This window comes from Trachymyrmex septentrionalis, unplaced genomic scaffold (assembly GCF_001594115.1).
Source record: "Trachymyrmex septentrionalis isolate Tsep2-gDNA-1 unplaced genomic scaffold, Tsep1.0 scaffold101, whole genome shotgun sequence".
In the NCBI taxonomy this organism is placed as follows: domain Eukaryota; kingdom Metazoa; phylum Arthropoda; class Insecta; order Hymenoptera; family Formicidae; genus Trachymyrmex; species Trachymyrmex septentrionalis.
Window position 1 is genome coordinate 1596845 of NW_017304136.1, and position 25587 is coordinate 1622431.

The 25587-nt window shown below is 29.4% G+C and overlaps 3 protein-coding genes across 6 annotated transcripts; 1 reads left to right on the top strand and 2 right to left on the bottom strand.

Moving 5' to 3' along the window:
- Positions 1-1506: 1506 nt before the first annotated feature.
- LOC108756478 (ABC transporter G family member 20-like) lies at positions 1507-19583 on the bottom strand. 3 transcript variants are annotated; one of them, XM_018500340.1, is made up of 15 exons: positions 19532-19583; positions 12233-12374; positions 7934-8178; positions 7539-7716; positions 7368-7461; positions 6293-6496; positions 6093-6196; positions 5622-5841; positions 4697-4874; positions 4334-4449; positions 4037-4107; positions 3879-3967; positions 3161-3337; positions 2974-3060; positions 1529-1737 (listed from the first exon to the last, which is right to left on the bottom strand). In XM_018500340.1, exons 2-15 carry the CDS (start codon positions 12334-12336, stop codon positions 1529-1531), a joined length of 2076 nt encoding a protein of 691 aa, XP_018355842.1. In that variant the 5' UTR covers positions 12337-12374; positions 19532-19583. The 3 variants fall into 3 exon arrangements, with proteins under 3 accessions (XP_018355851.1, XP_018355842.1, XP_018355832.1); XM_018500330.1 differs by lacking the exon at positions 19532-19583 and adding an exon at positions 19073-19104; XM_018500349.1 differs by lacking the exon at positions 19532-19583 and having other exon boundaries at positions 1507-1737; positions 12233-12336.
- On the top strand, positions 8921-11373 carry LOC108756492. Of its 2 annotated transcripts, none has more exons than XM_018500363.1 (2): positions 8921-9225; positions 10053-11373. In XM_018500363.1, the coding sequence occupies exons 1-2, from the start codon at positions 8970-8972 to the stop codon at positions 11282-11284; spliced, it is 1488 nt and encodes a 495-aa protein (XP_018355865.1). In that variant the 5' UTR covers positions 8921-8969; the 3' UTR covers positions 11285-11373. The 2 variants fall into 2 exon arrangements, with proteins under 2 accessions (XP_018355865.1, XP_018355873.1); XM_018500371.1 differs by having other exon boundaries at positions 8921-9108.
- Positions 19584-23486: 3903 nt separating the features above from the next.
- LOC108755025 lies at positions 23487-23939 on the bottom strand. The gene is made up of 2 exons (XM_018497777.1): positions 23838-23939; positions 23487-23729 (listed from the first exon to the last, which is right to left on the bottom strand). Exons 1-2 carry the CDS (start codon positions 23937-23939, stop codon positions 23487-23489), a joined length of 345 nt encoding a protein of 114 aa, XP_018353279.1.
- Positions 23940-25587: the final 1648 nt, after the last annotated feature.

Consider the following 25587-nt stretch of genomic DNA (forward strand, 5'->3'; position numbering starts at 1 on the left):
GCATATGTTTGTATATAGAGAACTGTGTATATTTATACATATAATATACATGTAAGATTAATATGTTATCAAAGGAAACATATTTAATGAACCGTATATATCTTTATTTTTATTCGGTTCCCTCTTTTCTCCATTGTCTTAATTTCCCTCTTCGACTCTTTTCTTTTCATCTTCAGTTGTTGTAATACTACTCTTCTTTAATTTTTAACTAAAATGTATAACTTAAAAGTGTAATTACATGTATACATATATTAAAATAGATTATTTTATTTTCTAAACAACACAATCTTTTATTTCTTATACAACAATCTTTTGTACAATATATATAAATACAATTAAAAGTACTTTACTACAACTAAATATGGGGTGTCTATATAAAGTCTCACTCAGGCCATATATCTTGGAATCAGTTTTAGATATGTTTCATTTTTATGAATTTTTAGTACAAAAATGAAAATAAGAGGACCTCCAATGGCCTCTTGATCTTGACAAATATTATCTAGGTCATGATTCTGAACAACATTCAAGAAGCCATTTGTTTTTAGCCATTGGTCGGACACCTTGGGTAATGCTAATGCCGGCGGTACTGTAACTTTCAAGCCTTATAACTCGAAAACTTAATGAAAATTTTATTATAGTGTTTTGAAAAGCTCTCCAGATAAGCTACAAGAATATACAATAAAAAATGAGGGATATTATTTAAGAAAACAACGATCACATTGATCTAATCTACCTACCTTTAGAAGATCACTCAAGGTCAAATTCATATTTTCATCATATGTCCCCATTAATATGTCCTATAACTTCTATCTGAGACATTTTTCCATATTTAAAGCCGTTTCTGAAATATATGGCCTGGGTGGGACTTTATAGACATCCAGTATATTTTTAGTTAGTATTATTTTCACTTTATAATCCCACATATGAGGCATTTCACGTTAAATTCCAATACCTTTGAAATATCGTCATTTTTAATTTGTTTTTTAATTTGCTGACATATTTTACAAATAAAAATATAAGACGTCATATTTTTATCTATAGAATATATCAGCAAATTAAAAAACAAGTTAAAAAATGACGATTTTGAATGTATGACGTGAACTCATATGAGATTAATTTTTTTGTCTAAAATATATTCATTGATATTCTCTGAGAATGTTTAATACTGCTATCATTCAGAAGTGATTAATTAATTTTGTATTATTATTATTATTATATTATGTAATAAAATAAAGTATAATTATTTATTTAAAATAGGAAAAAAATTTAATTTACAATTACGATTAATTAAATAAAAAAATATTAAATTTATTCTTTTAAAACAATTTTTCACAAATGGTTATGTTTGAAATAATTATATCTCTTCTTGTACATTATATATAAATCAAGAAATTAAATTAGACGAAACATTCTGTACATTTAAGTTTAATTGAATGTAATCTCTATGCGAGACTGCTTTTGTTTCCTTTCTAAGAAATTAGAAATATACTAATTTTAGAATTTTCTAAAATTGTTATGAGGATTATTGTTATTTTGATCTTACACCAAATACAGTCACCATAAAAGAACATAATATCCATCCTGCACTTAGTAAAAAGCCAATATAAACTTGCGATTCGGATATGGAATAACCCTTATAGATAACTCCTCTTAAAGATATAGAGGGTAACGTAGTTGGCAATGCATAGCTAATCCAGCGAAGTCCTTCTGGCATACCTTCCACCGGCCATATACATCCTATAATTTTGTTAATTAGTGTATTAATAAAAATTTAATTAATCTAAGATAATTTTTCACTAGATGTTGTTGATGTTAATTTGAATTGAGCTAGTGATGGGCGTTATTTCGTTATCTGTTACTAGTAACCGTAATCGAATTTGAAAAATAACATTATTGAACTTAAACGGTTATTTTCAAATTTTTAATTTTATAAGTAAATAAAATATTTAAGATCTTACTATTTATAGTAAATCTAGTGTTTAATGGTAAATAGTAATGTTTAAGATCTTACTATTTATCTTTTTTACCAATAAAAACATTGTCGCTGTATTAAGTCGATATTACATGCGTCCGTTTTTTGTCGTACGACAAATTTTTAAAGCCTGTTGATTGGCTATAGGACAAAGAGATCTGAAATCCTCTCTGTTTTGCAGCCAATTAACATGCTTAAAAAATTCGTCGCACGACAAAAAAACGGATGTATGTAATATTGATCTAATACAGCGACAGTGCTTTTACTGGCAAAAAAGATAAATAGTAAGATCTTAAACATTACTATTTGCCATTAAACATTAGATTTATTATTTATTAGATATTGACCTTACTCATTAGTTACATTACCAAGTTGACATCAATCTTTGTGCATAAAATTTAACACTTCTAAATTATTTATTTGCACAAATATTTTTAATAATGAAATATTTCAAAATAAATTTCTTAATAATTTAAATAATGAAAAATAATTAAAAAAATGTGACTATATGCTGATTAGGATATATTATAAAAAATAACCGTTTACATAGCCGATAATTGTTTAAATAATCGATTATTTTAAAGTAACTGTTAATGAAAAATAAATAAATCGATTTTCGTCAAGATCGACATTTTCAATTTTTATAAAAAAATTCTCCAATATTCTTAGTAGAAAGAATTTAAGTCGTATTTGATTATGATCAAAATTTTCGTTTTATTTTTTTTTAATTTTTTAAAATATTAAATCTGTTATTTATTATATTAATAGATTTTTAATTTGCTGATGAGTTACATAAATCATGTTATTTTATAACGATACTAGAGAATATATTTTTAATTTCACAATTATTTAGGGAATAAGGATTTATAAGAATATTATTTGAATAAAATAACATTTTTTAAAAATATATGAAGAATAACGATATTATTTAACAACAGATTAATAACTCTAGATTGAAATAAAAAATAATTTTCGCGAAAAACAAAAGAATAAGGACTCACCGGACGTTACTATTAGCGGGAAAAAGCTTCCGGCCGAGCAGTAATGCGCCATAGTGTGATCTTTACACATAACAGAAATAATGAAACCTATGAAAATAATAATACAAAATAATCAGTTTAATTTCTAGCAGTTTTTAAATTGTTACTACGCACTTTTTTTTATATTTATGTTGTGTGGTGTACTTACCATGCATCAGTCCGCAAAAACCGACGAGAAATGTGAGGACTATTACAGTAAACATTGATCCTTTGCATTCTAAACCCCATATGGGAAAGAATAAAAGCACTATCATAGCAGTATGGATAGCTATGCTGATGCACTGAATAAGAATATGGGATAGCAGAATATCTTCTGTCTTGACTCCTATTGCATATTTACATTACACATTTGAATTACTATGATAGGAAATAGTTGAAAAACTTATTTCGAAGACTAAGGTCCAAATTCATAGTTCTTTTTTAGATTTCAAGTCTGGTCTTCAATATCTGAGAATTCGGATTTCAATCTTGAATCTCCAAACCTAAATTTCAGTGCTAATGGCTAATGACCAAATTCAGTTCTTCGTGACTATTCGTGACTGAGCGGGAAGCGTGAGAATAAAATAAAAACGTGAGATTACAAGATATAATCAAATGTAATCGACCAAAAATCCATCTAGAAAATCTATTTTTTAAGCAAGTGTAAGAATCAAAATATTTATAATATATAAAATATTTATAATAACCCTGGTAAAAAAATTTCGCTGTCAGTCACGAACAGTAACGAAGAACTGAATTTGATGATTAGCTATTAGCACTGAAATTTAGGTTTGGAGATTTAAAATTAAAATCCGAATTTAGATATTAAAAACCAGACTTGAGATTTGAAGAAGGACTATGAATTCGGGCTTAAATTAGTAAATTACCTTGGACTACGCTTCGATCCCAGACACCCTCCATCCGATCTGTAATTATTAAGGCAGTAGAGACTGTAGTAGCTAAAAAAAAGATAAGTCTGCAAAGATATAAACAGTTTAGTAACAGCAATGATTTCATTCAGTGTGTTGGATTGACTTTTGCTTACGTTAACATGTATGTTGGTGCCACGTAATCCGCATAATTGAGATCGGTCGTACCATAAATAGGTTCTTCAAACTGAAAACAATTGGAATTTTATTCCTTTATTTTAATTCAATATAATTGAGAGAGAAAAATGGATGGAGAAAGAGAAAAAAAAATAGATGATTGTGCATTAAGTACCGCATCGAACTCTCATTTGCCTAATTTCCTACATTATTTTAATTTTGAGAGTCTATAACCAGCATTTCTTATTGAAAAAAAGATAGATTTAAAATTCTAACAAAATATAAAACATATTTACTCGAATGGGTGGATCGGCCAATTTTGGAGAATATTTGCAATCCTTCATGATATCCTCATAAATCTCTAAAAAACGCTTAAATAACTTCATCTGCAAGAAAAGCCCAATTTGTCTATCTGTAACGAAGCCATTGTAAATTTAAATATTTGTAATTTTTCTAATAAATAAATTAATTTTGCGCACCGTTTATGTTAATATATTCGTTTATGTTAATATGATTTTAAATTGTTTGGATCTTAATTTATTGGATTCTTTATGTAATTTCTTAAATGATACTTTTTATTTAAAATAATTTTTATATATTTAAATTAACCAAATTTCTTATTTATTATAGAGAATGCTTTTTATAATACAATAACGTACCACCCATATCAAGGGAAATTTGAATCTCACTGGCGAGTAAATCGGAATCTTTCGTGAAAGCGCCGTCTTCCATTCGTTTCTGTAGAGCTTCTGAGAAGTTATGACTAAAATACAGTAAACCATTAAGTTTACCATTTTGTACAACATGATTCGCTTCAGAAACTTTGTCATAATACTCCTGAAAGCGAAATATTAATAAGAATCTTCAAGAAATATGTTAACGTTTATTATTGTTCATGTCATTCTGTTAATTTATATCAAAATGTGTGTATACCATATGTATTGAGATTTTTATATTTTAATTTATTGAAATATAAAAATTCGTGGGAAAAGGATATCAAGAAAACGTAAAATTGTTTTAATATTATATACATGCCAACTGTACATTATTAATCTTTAAATTGTTTTTCAATCACATTTCACTCTCATATCTTTTATCGCTAACATGTCAGAATCTTAAGAGAAAATCTTACATTAATATTAATATCATTAGTTTTCTCACTCGATATAAAAAATATCAACTAGTCAATATCAACTATTTAACTCTGCGTTATTTTATCATCAACTCTTTTGCAACCAATTATAATTCTATCAATAAAATAGCAATGAACTTTGGATTCAATTTATGATTTGCGTAACAAACATAAATAGGCAACTATTATTTGTATCGTTGTGATGCGTTTAATATATATGATTCATGATTAATATCGTTTTATATTATTTAAAAGTCATGTATATATTAATATTATATGTATATATTATTATATATGATAATATTTAAATAAGAAACATTTTATCTATTATTTATAATATTAAATTTAACTATTAAATACATCTTTATTTGCTCTTTATAGGCCTTCTTTTTATATTATTTTAATACATACGATTTGATTTCTCATTTTAATTTTAATGTAAATCGTTGTACCTGTGTCGCGATAGAGTCATCAAAATTGTGTAGAAATCTACAACTGAGATTGCCAAAGTGACAGGTGATTTCGTCATTCCAAATACTGCCAAAGTTGCTGTCGCATCTACCCGCCTCATCATTAACAATTCCAATCTTCAAATCTTTCGGATCATCGCCAATTGCCATAATAAATACGAAAGTTTGAATTATTGGAAATATTACTGCGAAAATTAATCCTCTGAAAGAATATTATTGTTATGAAACGTGGAATTATTTGATAAATTTGAATTTTTTTAAATATTTCGTACAATGTACAACAATTCAATGTACAAATATAGGAAAAATAATTGCAAAATTTGAAAATAAAAAGGTAGAAATTCGTTTTTATATAGATAAAAAAGTGTATAATAATTCATTAACAATTATCAATTAATTTTATCAATTAATGTTATCATAGAATTAATTATTGATAAATTTATTGATAATTACCCATAATAACGAAAGTATTGCATGCCGTTCTTCGTCAATAGAGCTTTGAATATTTTCAATCGTGAAATTTGATGTTTCGGAACCTCTTTGTATTCCGAGATTACCTTAACAATTTAAATTATTTGCATCATACAATACAGATTTACATGATTTTTTAAGAAGCATAAATTATTTCTATATATATATATATATATATATACTTTTGTTTGTTCATATTCATTTTGAGGCAAGACGCCACTGCTGGTATCTTCTACTTTGAATCTCTCAACTTCATTATTCAAAGTATTATTCTGTACCTCGCACAGTTTCAGGAAAGCTTCCTCCAAGAATGAGCATTGAAATCGCTCCAGTAATTTTTGCGGCTCCGATTCCGCCAACAATTTACCACATCTCATCAAACCAATCTGCGCAACATTAAAGAATGAATTTGTATTATTATATAGTATATCAAACAAGATTCTTCTTAAATTAAAAAACATTTTTTTAAAGATAAATTCATATAAGGGCTAAATGAGCCAATGCACATTGTCGGTGCCAAAAGAATATATTGCTATAATTTACAAAAATCTTCCATACATTTTGGTTCTCAACGGAACCATCTTCAGTGAAAACATAAATTATATTACATACGTTATCATTTTACGTCTGTTCCTCGTTGTTCTATTAAAAAAACTCATCGCAATTACTTCATGTTAGAACACATTTGGAGTGGTGATCTCTATCATATCGAGTTCTTATTAAATTATGGAGGTATTGGCTTAGGCTTAGAACATATGAGAATTGCCGAACCGACAGGACGAGACTTACATGTCTGAATCATTTTGCTGACATATAAGCTTTCGTCTTGTTGATTCGACAATTTTCATATGTTCTAAGCCAATACCTCTATAGTTTACACGAAAATGTTCACTCGGTACGATAGGGATCACTATTTTGAATGCGTTCTAACACGAAGTAATTGATGAATTTTTTATGTTAATGAAACGATAAGGAACAGACGTAAGATGATAACAACTTATGTAATATAATTTATGTATTCATTGAAGACGGTTCCGAGACCCGAAACAAATGAAAGATTTTTGTAAATTATAATAATACAAGTATATTCTTTTGGCACCGACAACGTGCATTGGTTCATTTAGCCTCTTTATATGAATTTATTATTTAATTATTAGTTGGCTGAGCCTCTAAAATGTAATTTTTTTAAAGCTTGTAAAATATTTTGCAGCAACTTTTTTACATTATTAGGATCAATTTACTAGAAACAAGACTCACTTTATTAGCATCTTTAGTTTCTTCGATGTAGTGCGTCGTGATCAGCACAGTGATACCTTCCTTTTGCGTGATTTGGCTCAAGTAGGCCCAAATACTACGAAGAGAAAGAACGTTTCAACATTTTCCTATTATTGTATGCTTATGTTTAAAAAAAAAGTAAAATCTACTTGCTTCTCCCTTAAAATTGGGTCTAAGCCCACAGTAGGTTCATCTAGGATTAAGAGTTCGGGCCTATGAATCAATGCGGCAGCAAAGGAAACTCTTCTTTGCTGACCTCCACTCATGTTCTTCACTAAGCGATCCGCTGGGGGTAGTTGGAGCAAATCCGAAAAGAACTTCTGTCTTGCCTCTTAGAAATAACACAGAGAAGCTAATATAATTATTTCGAAATAATTTACGGTGTGAAATATTTTGCATAGAAAATAAGCAATTAAAAAAAAAACTGAAACTGTTTAAAAGATGTTTATTTAAAAGTATTTTGTAAAATTAAAAGTTTGGAGCATATTTGCGATTTTTCGCGTGATTTCAATGAGAATGTCTTTTTCCTTATCCATTCTACGTCTTACCGATCTCTTCATCGTCGAGCCCATTGATCCTGCCGAAATAATATAAAGCACCGTTTACAGAGAATTCTCCGACCAAAGAGATCTCTTGCGGCATGTAACCCACTCGAGGCCCAGGGATGCCAGAGCCCTTGCTGCCCGGATTCCCCCCCAAGACCCATATCTCACCACTGTCAAGATATCGAACTCCGACAACACAGGACAGCAGAGTGGTTTTGCCGCATCCGCTCGCTCCCAACAATCCATATCTGTTTAAAGGAAGGATTTTGTTTATATGCTTTATCTTATTTTAGACGATACATTCGAACGAGAAGAGAGGGGCACAAAGTAGTAAATATTTCCTTTAATCTCGCAATAAAAAAACAGCGTCATAATTGTTTTGTATGGATTTTCTTTCGAAATTAACTTATCAGCCAATCTATCTACTCACGGTCGCACTTCATCGAAGAACAATGGCGGTTATTGTTTCCCTTGTGATACTGTAATTAGTCTGAACTGTTGGCAAGACCGACTTGTTAATAAAGTGTTGGACACAATCTCATAGCTTTGATCATTAAATTCGCGCGAACATAACGATCATTCGCAAAAGCAATTAGCCTAGTGCTAATAACACACAGTGGTGCCTAAACAGTGATCTAAATTTGAATTTTTAAAAATTTGTTTGAAGAACGTCCAGATAATCTATGTAACATTAATATCAGTCCGATGTAACTATATAATATGAAAATATAGAATTTTTTTTTGTAAGAGAATTTAGAAAATATTTAACTATATCTATCAAATCTTTATTATCCATGTCATTTTTTTGCAATATATAAATATTTGTATACTTATAATATCGAATTGACAGTTTTATATATATAAGAGTAATAAAAAAATTATTCCATTTTCCGAAATAATTAAAACGCTGCAAAGATGCTCTTAGGCACCACTGTGCGATTTTCGCAAGATCGTGATATGGCGGGCGAAATATATCGCCGTCCGGTGCACCTGATAAAATCATCAAGCAAACCCACACTCATTTCAGTTTCATTGTGTCATGATGATTATTAGTATCATCACGATCCTGCTACTCACAAGAGGAATTTTCTCCTCTTTACCAGTCCAAGGATCGATATCGATGATACATGACAATACAATGTTGATCGATCTACGCGCGAACAAATTGAGCGATTTTGGTGAGTTGATTGAAATACTAGAAGGAATGGAGGAACCGCAAGTCCGTATCATAATTAATTTGGAAAGGAAAATTATTGAGATTAATGGCAAAATAGATTTTGAACAGGATTCTGTTAGTAAGTTGGCTTACTTTTAATAACTAAATATATTTATTAGATGTTTAATAACAAATTCGACGATAAATTTAGAGTAATTGTTTTTTATTAAAAATATTAATATATCAATCACTTTTTAGTCATAAACAGTCAAAGAGGAAAAGCTTTTCTGAAATTAAATTTCGAAAAATTAAATAAATAAAAAAGATATATTCTTTTCTCTCTCTTTCCCTCCCTCCCTCTCTCTCTCTCTCTCTCTCTCTCCCCCTTTCTCTTCTTTTCTAATTAATTTTGAAAGTCTTTTATTTTACGTTTTTATTTTTAGAAACTTTTTATTTGACATGTAATATTACAAAGTTTATATAATACACACAATTAATATTAAGTAGAAACTTCGGTGTTTTTGTTACGAAAAAAATTAACTTTTGATATTTAAAAAATTTGTTATAAAAAGGATATTTTCGATTATTTTGAGATACTCTTATATAAGTTAAAATATATAAAGAATTTTTATTAAACTTGACCCTATTAATGAATTAAATTTTTTTCAGAGGTAAAATTCAACAAAGTGACTTTGAAGTTAATAATTGACGAATAGTCTTATAAATACAAGAAAACATTACCAAATAAAACATTTTGAGAAACTGCATGTAACAATGATTTCATAACAAAGAGCACCATATTATGATATATTCATATTTCATAAACAAATTAATTGATTTATTAGTAAATTTATTTTATGTGTAACTTAGAATATTTGCATATGCATAGAAATTTATTAAAAGATTAAATTATTAAACTGTATAAATTTAATTTTTATGAATAGTTAAACGTGACACTTTTTGTGTAGGTCAGAAATGACGTTCGAAGTATGTTATGGCGCGTGCCATTGCTGATGCAAGAATATGGCAACAGCTATAAAAGATTGACTCATCAGAATTCAAATGCCTATGAAATTTTGCGACATGTTATTATACCCCAAGATGAAGACTCTATAAACCTTGATGAAAATGATTTTGCATTGTCTTGGATGATCTCTAATCTCGAATTTGCAATGGAAATGAAAAGATTAATTACAAACGATGAGTTGTCTCTTGAATATACCAAATCGATTTTATTGTGGTTGAACAAATTGTTTGATTTAAAATGGCAGCAATTTTACGACGATCTCGATTATATCTCAAAATGGCAACTTTTGAATTTAAAAAGACAAGCAGAATTTTTTTTTAAAAATTTAAGTACAGGTAATCAACAACATGAGAAATCGAAGGATGATAAATATATTTCAGAAGACGGAAATAACAGTGAAAGCACTAAAAACGTTGACGAAATAATCTTAACTAAACAGAATAAAGGCAATCTTATTGAAACTAAAATTGAGACTAAAATAAATATAAATAAATTTCCAATGAATACATCAAATAACACATCTAAAATAGAAGAACAAATTATGGATCAGGAATCAATAAAACGTACCGAAGATGATACCAAGAATTTCACTATTATACCAATCAATCAGGAATTTACATTAAACACCCCTACCGATGTTAAGGACACTTCTATCATTAATGATACATTTTTTTCTGAGATCTTAAAAACATTTCGAGATGATGATCTCATCAAAAGGAAAATTGTCTCAAAATTAAAAGAATTCATAGATATTCGTCACGAGCATATGAAACTTCGTAGAAAACAATTTAATCAACTAAAAAATCTTTCTTTAATTTTATTAAACAAGATCATCACAAGCACTTCGCAAGAGATTGATCAACGAAATGTTGGAACAGATGTTACATTGCATGGATCTTTGAAAAATATAAGAGACATCCGAAAAATTCCTTTTCGAAGAACACTTCAAGTTCTTACTCCTTCGAATAAAAATAAAAAACAGAAAAATAGACACATATCAACAAAAAACATCTTTGACAAGCATCATTATTTTAATAAGAGGAAGGAGATAAAATCAGATAATGGTTCGGCGATGGACGAGATTCTAGAGGCAGTGGATGAAGTCTTGCCAACGGATAAGTCTGTAGAAATGCCGCCAAAAAGATCAAACACATTTTCTCGGATATTCTAATTTCATTCATTATAATTGAATGCAAAGAGAATTTCACATATATGTATTTGTTAGGCAATATGTTAATAACATGTTCGACTAGATCATTAATAGTTACAGATTATTAAATTAGATGTAATCAAGTTTTTTAGCTTATTCAAGCATTTAAATAAGAATTTTGTTTTGACTCGAAAATTATGAATATAGTCATTATTATCAGTCAAAAAAATATATTCAACTATAAGAATCAACTCAGACAACAAAAAGTGTCTGAAATCGGGTTTTTTGCATCTAAAAGACAACTTAAAGACGTCTTATATTACAATTTTAGACGCTTTGTGTTGTTTGGAAAGTTTATTTATTAACTTTTTAGTATGCTTTGAGATTTGTACACGGTTTTTTAAATATTGCACAATGCTAAATAGGTATATCTCTGACACATTTTTATCTTTACAAAAACTTATTTTTAATAAATTTAACAAGTACTTATTTAGCCAGCAACTTGAAAAGCATTATACAAAAAACAAAATATGACGAAATATACTTTTAAAAACTAAATACAAATTTGAAATAAAATTATAATGATTCTAATATGTTCCGAAAGATTTTCTTATCTAAATATTCGTTAGAAAGTTATACGATTATTCTGTCGTGTATTTTGCAAGCGGCGGCAATTTAAGCAATCGGTGAATGTACGCGGAAATGTGCGTGACGACAATTTCAGGCAATTTTCTACATATCGAAGGTGAAGAAATTAGTATCAGGTTGGGTAAAAGATATGCTGTATGTAGGTTTAAAAATCGCACGTGTAATCACGAATTAATAATTTCATTGCATCGTTTTCTTTTCCTAGAACATCTTTTTAATTATTTCTTTTAAAAAATTTGAATTATTATTTGTTTACAACTCTCGAAAATAAATAAAAAGAGAACTCATTTTTTTGTATTGACATATCAAAAAATTACTTACATGGAACCTTTTGAAACGGTCATATTCAGACCGTGAAGCACCAACTGTCCTTTCCCATAACGCTTTATGGCGTTTCTTACGATCACCGCTTCTTGTTGCACCATTTTGCAAAATGATGATGAGTGTTCGATCAGCGACCGAACTGTAACATTTTTTTTCAGATGATTTAAATTTCTGTAAATTGTTTTCCTGTTAAAATCAATAAAATGTCGATAATTTCTCATATCTTATTTTTTTGTAATAGCCTTTTCAAATTTTCTGGAGCGATTTTAAAGTGTTATTAGAAAAAATAAAAGATATGAAATTACTAATTTTATTAATTTTAACAGGAAGACAATTTTCAAAATATTTCATTTTATAGTATGTATGTATTTTATGATAACAATTTTTAATCTTACCATAGACTTTTCTAAAAAAAAAAATTATACCCTATAAGTGCAAAATATTTTTAAAATGTTATATAGATACTGTTAAAAAATTAAAATAAGTTATTATAATATTTCAAGAATACTATATAATATTTTTAACATTATAGGAGTATTCTATAAAAGTTATATGTCCACTTATATAATACTTATTACATCTTAATATTCCTTAAATATTATTAAAATATTTATAAATCTTAATTATTCTTAATTTAGTGCAATTTAAATTCACAATCCAGCAACGAAAAGTTCTTATCAGTTTATACTGCATCTTGTGCTAAAAAAACGTTTTGGCATGATTTTAAGTATACATATCCAGTTCTACAATTGCGCGTCAAAATTATTTTCAATCTTTAAACGTATACTTATACCAAACAAATATAACAATTTTACAAATTAAAATAAATTTTGTTATAATACTTTTTAATGTTTATGCAATATTACAGTAACATTAAATAATGTTACTTTTAATAATCATACAATATTATCAGAAATGGACAAAGTTAACCTTTCATTTAATATTTCAAGAATATTGTTTAATATTATATAATTTTAGTACAATATTTTTAAAATGTTACATTTAATATTCTAAGAGAGAGAATATGCCTAAAATATTGCTTAATTTTAAATAATATTATGCGCTTAGGGTAATAGTTTAAAAAATTATGATTTAATGGTCACAAAAAAGTAATAGGTCAACTGTTTTTCTAGAAAGATACGTGCATAAATTTGCATATAAATTTAACCTCGACAAATAAATATTTTTTTGTTTTGATGAAGACGCAGCTCTTGATTTATTATTGAATATTCCATACCATTTTAAGATATACATATAGTTTTAATATTTTCATAAATAAACAAACAAAGTAAACGGCGAAATAAGAGTGACTCTTATTTCGCTGTTTACTTTGTTTGTTTATTTATGTTACATATAAAGAGTCTTCACACCGTTGTTATCTATTTTAATATTTTATTCAAATTATGCAAATATTTCTCTGCGTACAATTTATTGTTAATTTCATTCCTTATTTCATTCCTTTCATTCTTTATATCTTTGTTCATTTCACAATTTCTGTAATCACTAATTCCTCAATTGTAAATTTTATTGATTGCATGAATAAATGAAATGAAATTAAATATTTGTAATTTGGGTAGGTCCTGGTGAGGCACCCCAAATTTTCGACATTTTATTAAAGAACCTCTTAAATCATGACAATAAGATACTAAAAAGTCCTAGATAATAAGGCTATATAGTTGTCATAACATTAATCATGAAACCTTTCAAATATTGTTGTTTGAAATATAAAATTTTAACAGACTCACAAATTTAAAAATAAAAATAAACAATCCGTTTAAGGCTAATAAGAGTCAAGATCGATAAAGATACCAACGATTAAATTATAATACCATTAATCATCTTTCATAATGCATAATATTCTTTGTTATGAACGTTTCGGCTCTCTTTGGAATCCCCTTCAGCAATGTTACAGTTCTTAATTCATTTTCATTGAATCTTCCGTTAAATGTAAGTCACTATCAGATTTCCAATTGCAGTGGATTTTTAAACGGGAAGTTCAACGTGTCCATGAAGCTTTGAAATTTTACGGAAGGTTCAATGAAGATGAATTAAGAACTGCAATATTGCTCAAGAGAACTCCAAAAAGCCGAAACGTTCATAATAAAGAAAATTACGCATTATGAAAGATGATTAATGATATTATAATTTAATCGTTGGCACTTTCATTAGCCTCTTATTAACCTTGAACGGATTGTTTATTTTTTATTGTTGTTAGAATTAAAAAATTTTCCATTCGATGTTTCATTTTTTCTCACAATTATGTTTTAAATTATGTTCTCACAATTATTTTACAATTATGTGCATTAAACTGAATTTCAAAACAAATCTCATCTCATATAATATTATGGCGTATGTATTTTCAAATATATCTAGTATTTAGGTTTTAAATGTAAAAAGTGCGCGCTGAACCTTTATAATTTTTATTCCTTTTTCTGCGATTATCGTATGTAAGGTGATAAATAATTCTTTTTCAGATAATTCTTATTTAAGACCATCGTCGCCATGTAAATGTATATACATTTTTGTAATACTCATTAATTGTACGGGAGTCGTTAATATCCAAAGTGTTTTTAATAGATTAAATAGTTCAAAAAATATTAAAAAATTCATATATTAGGTTGTTCGGAAAGTAATTTCGTTTTTTCTTATAAAAATGAAAGATGATTTTCAATCAGACGCGTTTCAAATGATCATGAACGGTCGAATTTGATAAATTTAATCTCTCAGCGATCTCACGAGTTATTCGCCGGTTTGCATCAATTAATGCCTTTATTGTGTCTTCATCAGCTTCACCTTCCAGAACGTGGAGCATCTTCAACATCAAAATTGCCGGATTGAAATTTTGCAAACCAGTTTTGGCACTGGCGTTCTGTCAATACATCTTCTTCATACACATCGGATAATTTTTTTCTTGCTTGAACAGCATTTTTACTTTTTTGATAGTAAAAAAGTAAAATATGCCGAAAATGTTGCTTTTTACTTTCATATTTGATAGGGCACTAACCAAAAACTACTGCGTAGAATCAATCGAACTTTTTTCACAAGCAAGCCTTGCTATATCAGCTGTCAAAATATATAATGATTATGCGGCTTAAGTGTGAAGTTGGCTATGAAAAAATACAATAAGTCCTCTGTTGGGAAAAAACGAAATTACTTTCCGAACAACCCAAATAGCTTCTTCAACTATTATGAATAAAAGATTTATACATAATTTTACAAATCTATTGATTAAATATTTTATTTTTGCAAAAATATATATAAATCGAAATGCGAGTATGGTATGTTGGTGTTTAAAAATTTATAATTTTTAAACAAATTAACAAAATCTAATTATTAAAAATGAAAATTAAAGTTTAAATTTTTTTAAATTTAAATGCTTTAATTCAGGATATGAAGTCTTACAATTTTGAAACTTATAAAAATAAGCGTTCCTATGAAAAATTTGACTTTAAAAAATTTATTTTTTATTTAAAATCTATACCCACACAGCACAAAGTTTCAATTTAAGTCTTCCCAAGAAGTTCACTTTGCTGAGCTTTCGGGGAGATTATAAAATTCGACAAAACGAACTCGTAGAGAGTTTATATTGTTGAGCTTCCAGGGAGCTTACAAAATTCGACTAAATAAGCTCTCAGCTAAGAAGTTTATTTTGCTAAGCTCTCAGGGAGCTTAAAAAGAGCTGCTTGCGAATCAAAATGAAGCTCTCGGAAACTCTCATAAGCGGATGTAGGAATTCCCGAGGAATTATTTTTAAAGCTTACAAAAATTTTATGAGCTTCTCGTGCTATGTGAGTACGCTTTCGTAAATAAAAAAATATGTACGGAATAACATAGTAAGAGAATGAAGAAATTGTAACACATCTCTTTTGCAGATTTTATGTATTAAAATGTAATATCAAATTTAAGTTCACAAATTAGTGAAATAGGTCATAAGAAATTATTTGAAATAATAAATATTAAATAACTTATTTAATTTATATTTTATTTAAAATACATATTTTGAATAATTCTAAATACGACCGACTCTTGATTTCAATAAAGAAAACTAAATCTAATCGAAATAAATCTTTATTTATCGGTTAAATAACAGTTACTTCCTGACGGAAAAGTTTTATGAAAAACTACATAGATCGAGACAAGATCTAATTTGTGAAATTAAATTTGATATTACATTTTAATTTCGTATTAATAGTATCATAATATTAGCATATGTAAATTATACTAGTAATACTTCTTTTTGACATTATACATGCAGTTTCGAAATAACATTGGCGAACCTGATAGTTATGATGAATGAATATTCAGATATGAAGTGTACGATCGGAGCAAACTAATTTTAAACGGGAAGGCATCACTAACGCCTAGTGTACGACAAATATTCGTTGCATAAACAGAGGTTATTTATGTCAGCTCTCAATTTTGAATATTCATTGCTCAGCAAGAAAATGATGTCTACTGCCGGAGTTTCACGGGCACCTTCCCCCACCCGACAAGTTTTGTTAGGAACAGAATAGCGTGTCCGTACTCACATGTTTTCAAAATATTTATAATTTAAAAAATTGCCTGGACACACACACTAATGACTCCATTTACACCGTGAGAGGATAATTATAATTTTAAGAAGTTATAAATCAATCACATAGTCATATTAGCAGTTTAAAATATCACCTAATAGCGAATTCGACGAATTTAATGCACATTGATATGAGAAAATAACCACTAGTTGAAATATTGTCTCACGGATTTCTTATGATTTCATCTGATTACAAATAATTTTTTTTACTACATAATTATGAATTTATTTGAGAGAGAGATAAAATATATGATTTAATTTAATATTATCTAATGATTTCTCGTGATTGCATATATAATTATCGGACTATACATAGAGATTTCATATGAATTTTGAGAACTCTGTCCCATGATTGCATAAGTGGTCATCAATATAATTAATAAAATAAATATTAAAGAGCTCGAATGAAATAAATCAATACAATCAAATAACGCCTATTTGACTTTAAGACTTAGAGTCAACACAGGATGACAATGTGAAGTTTATTTAAATTAACATAATTATAATCGCAGATGTTTTGATTCTGTTTTGGATCCTCATCAATGCTCCATGTAAATTGTTAATAAAATTTAGTCATCTAAGAATAGTAATGTAACAGTAATGTAACAGTGATGTCATTGTATTTCCTGATATACTATACAATAAATTTAGTCGAGTTCGAGTTGTTATATAACAGAATATAAGCATAAAAAATTTTTTCTGACTTAAGCCCAGTTCCACAATTTACCCTTAACCGAGATTCAACTTATTCATTGTCTCTTTTCAATTTTAGAATTGGAAAAAGATGAGAATTAAGTTGAACCTCGATTAAGAATTAACCGTGAGTCGTGGAACTGGGCCTTACATCATCAAAACGTTATTAAGCTGTTCATGCGTCGGACGTCGAGTCTAATCTGACAAGACAACAATACAAATACAAACATATAAAATATAGAATACATTGAGCGTGTCATTTAAACATAATTATGTTATCATAAGCTTTGTCTAACAATTTCGTATCATTCTGTAAATCATTAGTTTGTTGTTTGATAAAAATAATTTCTGAGATGTATCTTTTATTTAGTATTTTTTCCTCATCTAAGATGCGTATATTGTTCCAATCAAATTCATGAGAATATTTCAATCGATATTCCATAATAACCGAGCGCTGTATGATATTCCAGTTAATATGGTTTCTGTTTTCACTAATAATTAAGTGATATGTTAACTCCCTTGCATGCTGATGCATATTCAAGTCGTCATACACAAATTGATGTAAAGATATGCATTCAACATAAATATAGAAACTCATTAAATCATGAAATCTACATTTTATTGTATTGTTAAATAAAATCTGTATTTTATAATTTGAAATATGTTTTATTTTTTATATAAATTAAATCAGTATACAACGGCTTTGATATGCACCAGTGCTCACTAGTTCAATCGAATTTGCTATGAGACAAAACTTATTTTTTAAATAAAAATGGATGATAAATACCAGTCGTGATTGTAAAATACACACAGAAAAAGTGTGAAAACACAAGTGTGTTTGGTAATAACTATCAAATTTAATGTAATTTAATGTAAATTTAAGGTAATAGCTACCTAAAATATGTTTAATCATAATTACATAATCAAAACATAATTTTATCTTTACGAGTTTCCTGTTTGGTGATACTAAATTTTTGTAAGGATAAAGTTATGTTTGGTTACATTAACCAAAACATTTGATTGAACCTATTTTAGGTAGTTATAACTAAATTGTTTTTTCTGTGCAATTATAGCGTTTTGATTCTGAAAACAAATTTCATAACTTGTAATGACATTCTTAATAAATTTATTCTCGCATTAATTTGACATTTAAAAATATGATTAATTTATTTGACTAATTTTATTTATGACAAACTAAAAACATAAAAACAATGAGTACATAATTTTTTTTAACAAATTATCTTTTATACTCACACATCTAAATAATTTTTATGTAAATTATATTAAAAAATAAAAGCATAAAAATTAAAAAATAAAAGCATAAAAATGAAAAATCATTGTTTTTTGCTAAATTTAGTTATCTACTCTTTTTTGCAATGTACTGATGGTATCAGTATGATATAAATCAATACATATGGTTTTTATATGTGGGTTAATAATCGTGCAACACACACACACACACACACACACACACACACACACACACACACACACACACGCACGCACGCACGCACGCACACACACACACACACAGATTCTATAAAAGTATCATGTATAACATTTTAACTTACCGATTTAATTATGTTAAAAAGCTTGTTTTTCGTCCTTTGCATTTTTAAAAATATATGAAATAAAAAAGAAAATATACTTTTCTTTTTACGTCACATTTATAATTTAGTTTTAAATTTGTTTAGGATTTTATACAATACGTACCGCTTATCAAGCTCACAAATAAAACATTTTTTTCTTCTTCGAGAAATTTGATAATTATGATTTATGAAATTTATGAATGAAATATTTATCCAATCTCTTCGATCGACTCAATTAATCACTGAACATGACTGATAATAGACCATAAGAGAAAAATGAAATAATGTCATGTTGTAGCATATTGCATTAACATATTGTAAATTTTTCTAACAATCGCACTTTTTTATAATATATAAAACATGAACAAAGTGTGTGTTGTGCATATCAGGTATGGTCATAAATTTTCAAAAGCTTAAAATACTTATGCGGTTATTACATACTTTCTCTATGAACTGTTAAGAAATACAAAGAAGTACGTTTAACATTCTCCAAGACTACGCGATGACTGGTGTGGCTTTACCTGTGGCGGCTTTAAATATATCATTATCTTCTCCCCTCCCCTTATTTAGATACAGGATTAACGTATTTCAGATCTTATTAACTCTTATGTTTTGTAAGCCAAATGAAATATTATGTTTCTTCACCTTGATGATCTATTTAATTACGCATACAAAATACAAATTCCGATTTCATTTTTTATTTTTGTTATTGGTAGTGTAATAGAAAGAGTTCGAACTCTAAGGAGCGAGTCACGGGGGATTCTTTGGAAGTGGGGGGTATAGCGTCATGCAGGAGTGGTAATAAGACATCATAGATTTTTGGGACTGAATCATGTATAAGACAACAAAAAACATCATAAAAAGGGAATATTGCCATGAACAAAAACAATATAAAAAACCGAACGATTATAAAACGAAAAGTGTTACAAAGGATATTCGCCGGTATATGCTCCAATCATTTTTCGACCAAGATATGGCGTAATGTAATTTTTCTAGAAACAACATTTATTAATTATTTTAAATAAATACGACTAAGTTTTATAATTAATTGATTGAGTGCCAACATCTGGCTGCTATCGAAATCGATGATATTGAAACGTAATGTCTCTTTCTTTTGATAAAAGAGTCTCGATCTTTTATTCTTTTTTGGGAGATGACATGACGTTAATACGTGTTTCTTGCAATATGTTTTAAGAATAATAGAAGTGTAAATGTAAATCAAGCTTGATAGAATTGTATTTTCATAAATATTTATGAGGGTAGACGTTTTTTGAAGCATACTTTGAAAATGAGCGCATAATACTCTACTCTGAAAAGAGAAGATTACAGACAAAAATAAATTCAGTTTAAAAATGTGCCAGATTATATAATAGTACGTTGAAACTCATACTCTTACGTAAGTAAATCGTTATAAACACAGATCGAGATTTCAATCAAGCAGAGTGCGATCTGTTGAAGCGATCCCACCAAATTGCTATCTTGAAGGAGTGTTTCGCGTGGATAGAAAAGTGCAATGAATTTATTAAACAGTTTGAAAAATGCAATCATGTCAAGCATCTACGGCTCTCCATTGGATAGACAATCTCTAATCGCTACAATTGCACGACTCGAGGATACAAAGACTCAATTAGAAAGACGATTTCTACATTTTGGTGATGATTATGCGAGCACTAGCAATAACAGTGACAATAACGCGAAAAAATCTTTTGTTTGGGAAGAGATCGATGCAACGTTTGAAAATCGAATTTTAACCGATGCGATAGTTATATCGACTATATCGAGCCGCGATGATTTTTAGAAGATGTCAGCAGTGTAGTGCTCGAGCGAGTGCAAGACACAATAGAAAAACACAAGTGTATAAAAGTAAAACACCATATTTAACGGCGAATTTGTGGCGGGTCATAAACGTGCCTATAAAAGTATTAATACTAAAAATTATGAACTCTTTGAACATCGAACTTGCGTGAATGGTACGAGCGGCACATCATCGAGCCTACGTTGGCATCTCTCGAGAAATTTAAAGAACGTGATAGTGAATGGACGTTGTCGCGAATCATGAATCTTATAATAAATATCAATAAGTGTAATCCAATACGCGTAGGAAATCGCTTCGAAGTGCCGCGAGAGATAAAGAGAGTGATTAACGTGCGATCGATGGACAATGCTTGCTTCGCGTGGTCGGTGTCGTCGCTCTGTACTCAGCCGAAAGAAATGCTGATCGCGAATCTTCCTACCCACACTATAAGATAATGCTGAATTTCCAAAATATAGAATTTTCAACGTTAAAAGACGTAACGAAATTTGAACGTCTCAACGACGTGTCCATTAATGTATACGGTATCGAGAGACAGAAAACACTAAACGTTCTCCCGATACGACTCGTTGACGGCAGAAAGTAGAAACATGTTACTATTTGCAAGATTCGCGAGATGACAATGTGTCATTTCGTATCAAGAATCTGTTTTAAGCTCATGAGCTCGTAATTGAGTAAACATCACGGTCAAAAGTATATTTGCGATCGGTAAATATATGATTAATAAAAGCGAATTCTTCTTTAAAACAAAATTAACATTATTTATTTTTATTTGCAATTATTTATATTATTTTCATTCCAATGAGAAATTGCAGTCATACATGATAGATTGCCGACGGATAAACGACTGTGCTATTCGACTACTGAGCGACGACGACAAGAGGCTGAGCTTTAACAACTATAATAAGAAGGAACGAATTCCATTTGTCGTTTACGCTGATCTAGAATGCATCCTCGAGAAAACTGATAGCGATCAGGAAGCATCTACGCGCACGTATCATCAAGTGTTTAGCATAGGATACTACGTGCGCTGTTCGTATAAAGATTCATTATCAAAATTGATTTCGTCGTGATCCGAATTGTGTTTCATGGTTTGTCGAAAATCTGAGAAGTTTAGCACATTGCGTAAAAAAAATTTTAGCAGCTAATGTCCCCATGGAAACTTTGTCGAGCGAACAGTAGGAGACATTGTGCAGCACGACGCATTGTCATGTGTGTGAAAAGCCTTTCTGTGTTAGACGATAATTGAGTAAGCCATCATTGTGCCATTTAACCGATCGTTACAGGAGTTCCGCGCATTCAAATTGCAATTTAAATTATAAAAACTCATATTTTATTTCCATAGTTTTCCACAATTTATCAGGCTGATTCACATTTTATCATCAAAGAAATAGCTACAGCTATTATATGAAGGCAGTACAGAATTACTACCAATAACAAAGGAAAAATATATATTGTATTATTTACAAAAAATGTTAATGATACCGCTGAAAGATCAGATTCGCGAAATAACATAAAATTACGTTCATCGATTCTTATAAATTTTTAAATACCGACAAATTAGTATCCTTTCTCAATAAAAATGAATTTCGAATTTTACAATGCGAATTTCAAAATTTGTCCGAAGAAGACTTCGAGTTACTGATACGAAAAAAAGTACGAAAAAACTTTTACTAATACATAAAAGTTTTTCCACGAATACATTGCGCTGACAAGCTGCAGGATACGCGTTTACCATCGCGCGAATTATTCTACAGTTCCTTGACCGGTGACATTGTATCCGAAAGCGATTACGCGCACGCCATGAACGTTTGGAAACAGTTCTCTGTTCAAACCTTGGGTGAATACAGCGATCTATATTTAAAAACGGACGTGTTGCTGTTAGCCGACATATTTGAAAATTTTCGCGATAAATGTATTGAAAGTTACGGTCTCGACCCTGCGCATTATTATACTTTACCAGGTTTTACGTGGCACGCTATGCTGAAACATATACGCGTAAATTTCAAACCGCTCACTGACATCGGTGATATTTATCGAGCGCGGTATACGCGGCGGTCTTAGTCAATATTGCAGTAGGTACGCGCGAGCCAATAATAAATATATGTAGTCATATGACCTATCGAAACCTTCTACGTACTTGATGTTAATAATCTATACAGATGGGCGATGTGTCAAACGTTGCCATATGCCAAATTTCGATGGGTTGAAAATGTCTCGGACTTTGATGTTAACGCGATTGCTCAGGTTTCGCCACAGGTTACGTTCTTGAGGTCGATTTAGAAAATCCGGAGCGTCTACACTACGAGTACGTTGACCTGCCATTCTATTCAACGCGTGATAAATCACCTGACAAGCAGCAGGATAAACTTTTAGCGACTGTGCATGACAAAAAACGTTACGTTATACATTATCGCAAGTTGCAGCAGTCACGATCTTCATGTAACAAAGATTCATCGCGTATTGCAATTCGCACATATATTTTTATGAAATTACAGAGTTTATATGAATTAAATTATATTATCCTTGTGTATTCAAGAACTGCGCGATGCATCGAATCCCAACCATTTTACGTAAACCTCGTCACCTCTCCTGCAATACTTTCTCCATGAGATACACGTCCGGATAAGCCGCGGGATCTAACTCATGTTCATAGAATGTTCCAGAGATAGATTTTCTGCGATAGTTGTTCAGTAGATAGGTTACAGGATAAGTATGCTCCACTTTAGTGATTTTAAATACCTCGGTGGTCCAATTTGGACTACGTTTCAAAATGTCTTCTCCGAGGAAGATTTTACTCGAAATATATAGTACACGTAACGTATACTACAGCATAGCATATAGAGTAAAATCTTCCTTCGGAGATGAAGTTTTAAAATGCAGCCTTGATGTATAATCCTTTTCGAAAACGGTTTTATATTTGCTCACACGTACCGAATCACCTATTTTGAATTTCGCCGGATCCGCGATCTTTACGTCGCTGTATACCGTGGCCAAGAGTTTTTCAGCGATGGGGGTAACGTTGACAGATAGCATATCGATCGTTCGATGTTTGCGCGTGTTATAATCTGATACAAGCTGCGACAGCGCATTGATCCACTTATAGCTTCCGTTAAGGCTCCTGACTACTCAGCCAAGAACTCTACGTTGACGGTAGCGACACAGAATCAACCGGCGGTTTGGCGAACCGGTAGTCATACATTCACAAGTACGAGCCCATGTACATACGTGTGCTCGCCTTCAGCGCGGCGAGAATGAACAGCGAGTTCCTTCACACTAGTCGCTTGTTTCAAGCGACCAAAAATGCTTTTTCGGCAATCTCGGCCAACGTGAGAAAATACGGTATCAAAAAATTCTGAAAAATTCTGAAAAAATTAGAGTTTTATAAAGAGAAAAAAAAACAATTTTTATCTCTTACAGTTTTTCTGTAAAGTTGATAGTATTTGAGTAAAAGATTATTGAAGATCAATTTTCGGCAATTTTGAGTAATTAATATTTTGTTAACTATTGCAAAAAATTGCAAAATAGTAGATGACTTTTCGACTTAGTTTAGTTCGTTTTACCTGCTCATGAAATGTTTGGCAATTATTTTGAGACGTATAATTAATAATTATATATGTTTATGAATATGTTTATATATATATTTATATGTGTTTACGCATGTTTATACATATTCGTGCATAAAAAATTTATTACCGGGAAGTATTATAATAAATTTATTGTTTAAATATTTGTAAATACGTTATTGTCTTGAAAGCACGTCTCTTATTATAGTTCCTAATGCACAATAAAAAGATACCATTTAGCAGGGAAAACTTTTTATTAATAGTTAAGAGTTGAGACACAAGGAGAAGGCGAAAGGTAAAGCAAAAAAGTGAATCGCAAAAAGACATGCGCATCGTATCTAGAATCTTCAACGCCTCTCGCTCCATCTAGTTATACACTGACATCTCTAATTTAAAAGTTTGATACACCTGTAGATAATAAACATATGCAATTCAACAAAATTTTTTCTTCTCATTGTGTATCTTTACATTAGTAATTTTTGTTATTGAATGAATATGTTTATAACTTTATTTACAAGAAATATTTATTTGTTAAGATAAGTAGGAGACAGTTATGGCCAATGTACGATCGAACTCATACAGCACAGAGCATTTTCATAATATTGCAGTAACATTGTATCGTTGCTGGAATACTCCATATTATATGGGAATAATTGTATAATGCAATATTACATTTCTTCCATTTTTTGTTAAATGTATAATTATAAATATATTAATAACCGATTAGTTTTTTAAGTAATACAAGCTTTTATACAATATAATTATTGATACAATTAAATATTAAATCTAAATATATCCATAGAGTAACTTCTATATATGACGGACCTAACAAAAACTTGTTTATTAAATATTATTTACTATTTTTAAAGTAAACAAATTATCAGTAAAATTTTGTACTGTCTACTATTATGAAAAAAATATTAAAAATCCGAAATACTTCGTACTAACAAAAGAACTTTTTGCATTTTTGCCGTATATCCTCATAGGGAGAGAGGAGTATGTACGGCACATAAAAAATTTACAAATAACGTTTATAAATAAGACGTAAAATAGTACAACTTATAAAATATGTTTATAAAATTTTATTAAGGAAAGAATGATAAATACGTAGGAGATAC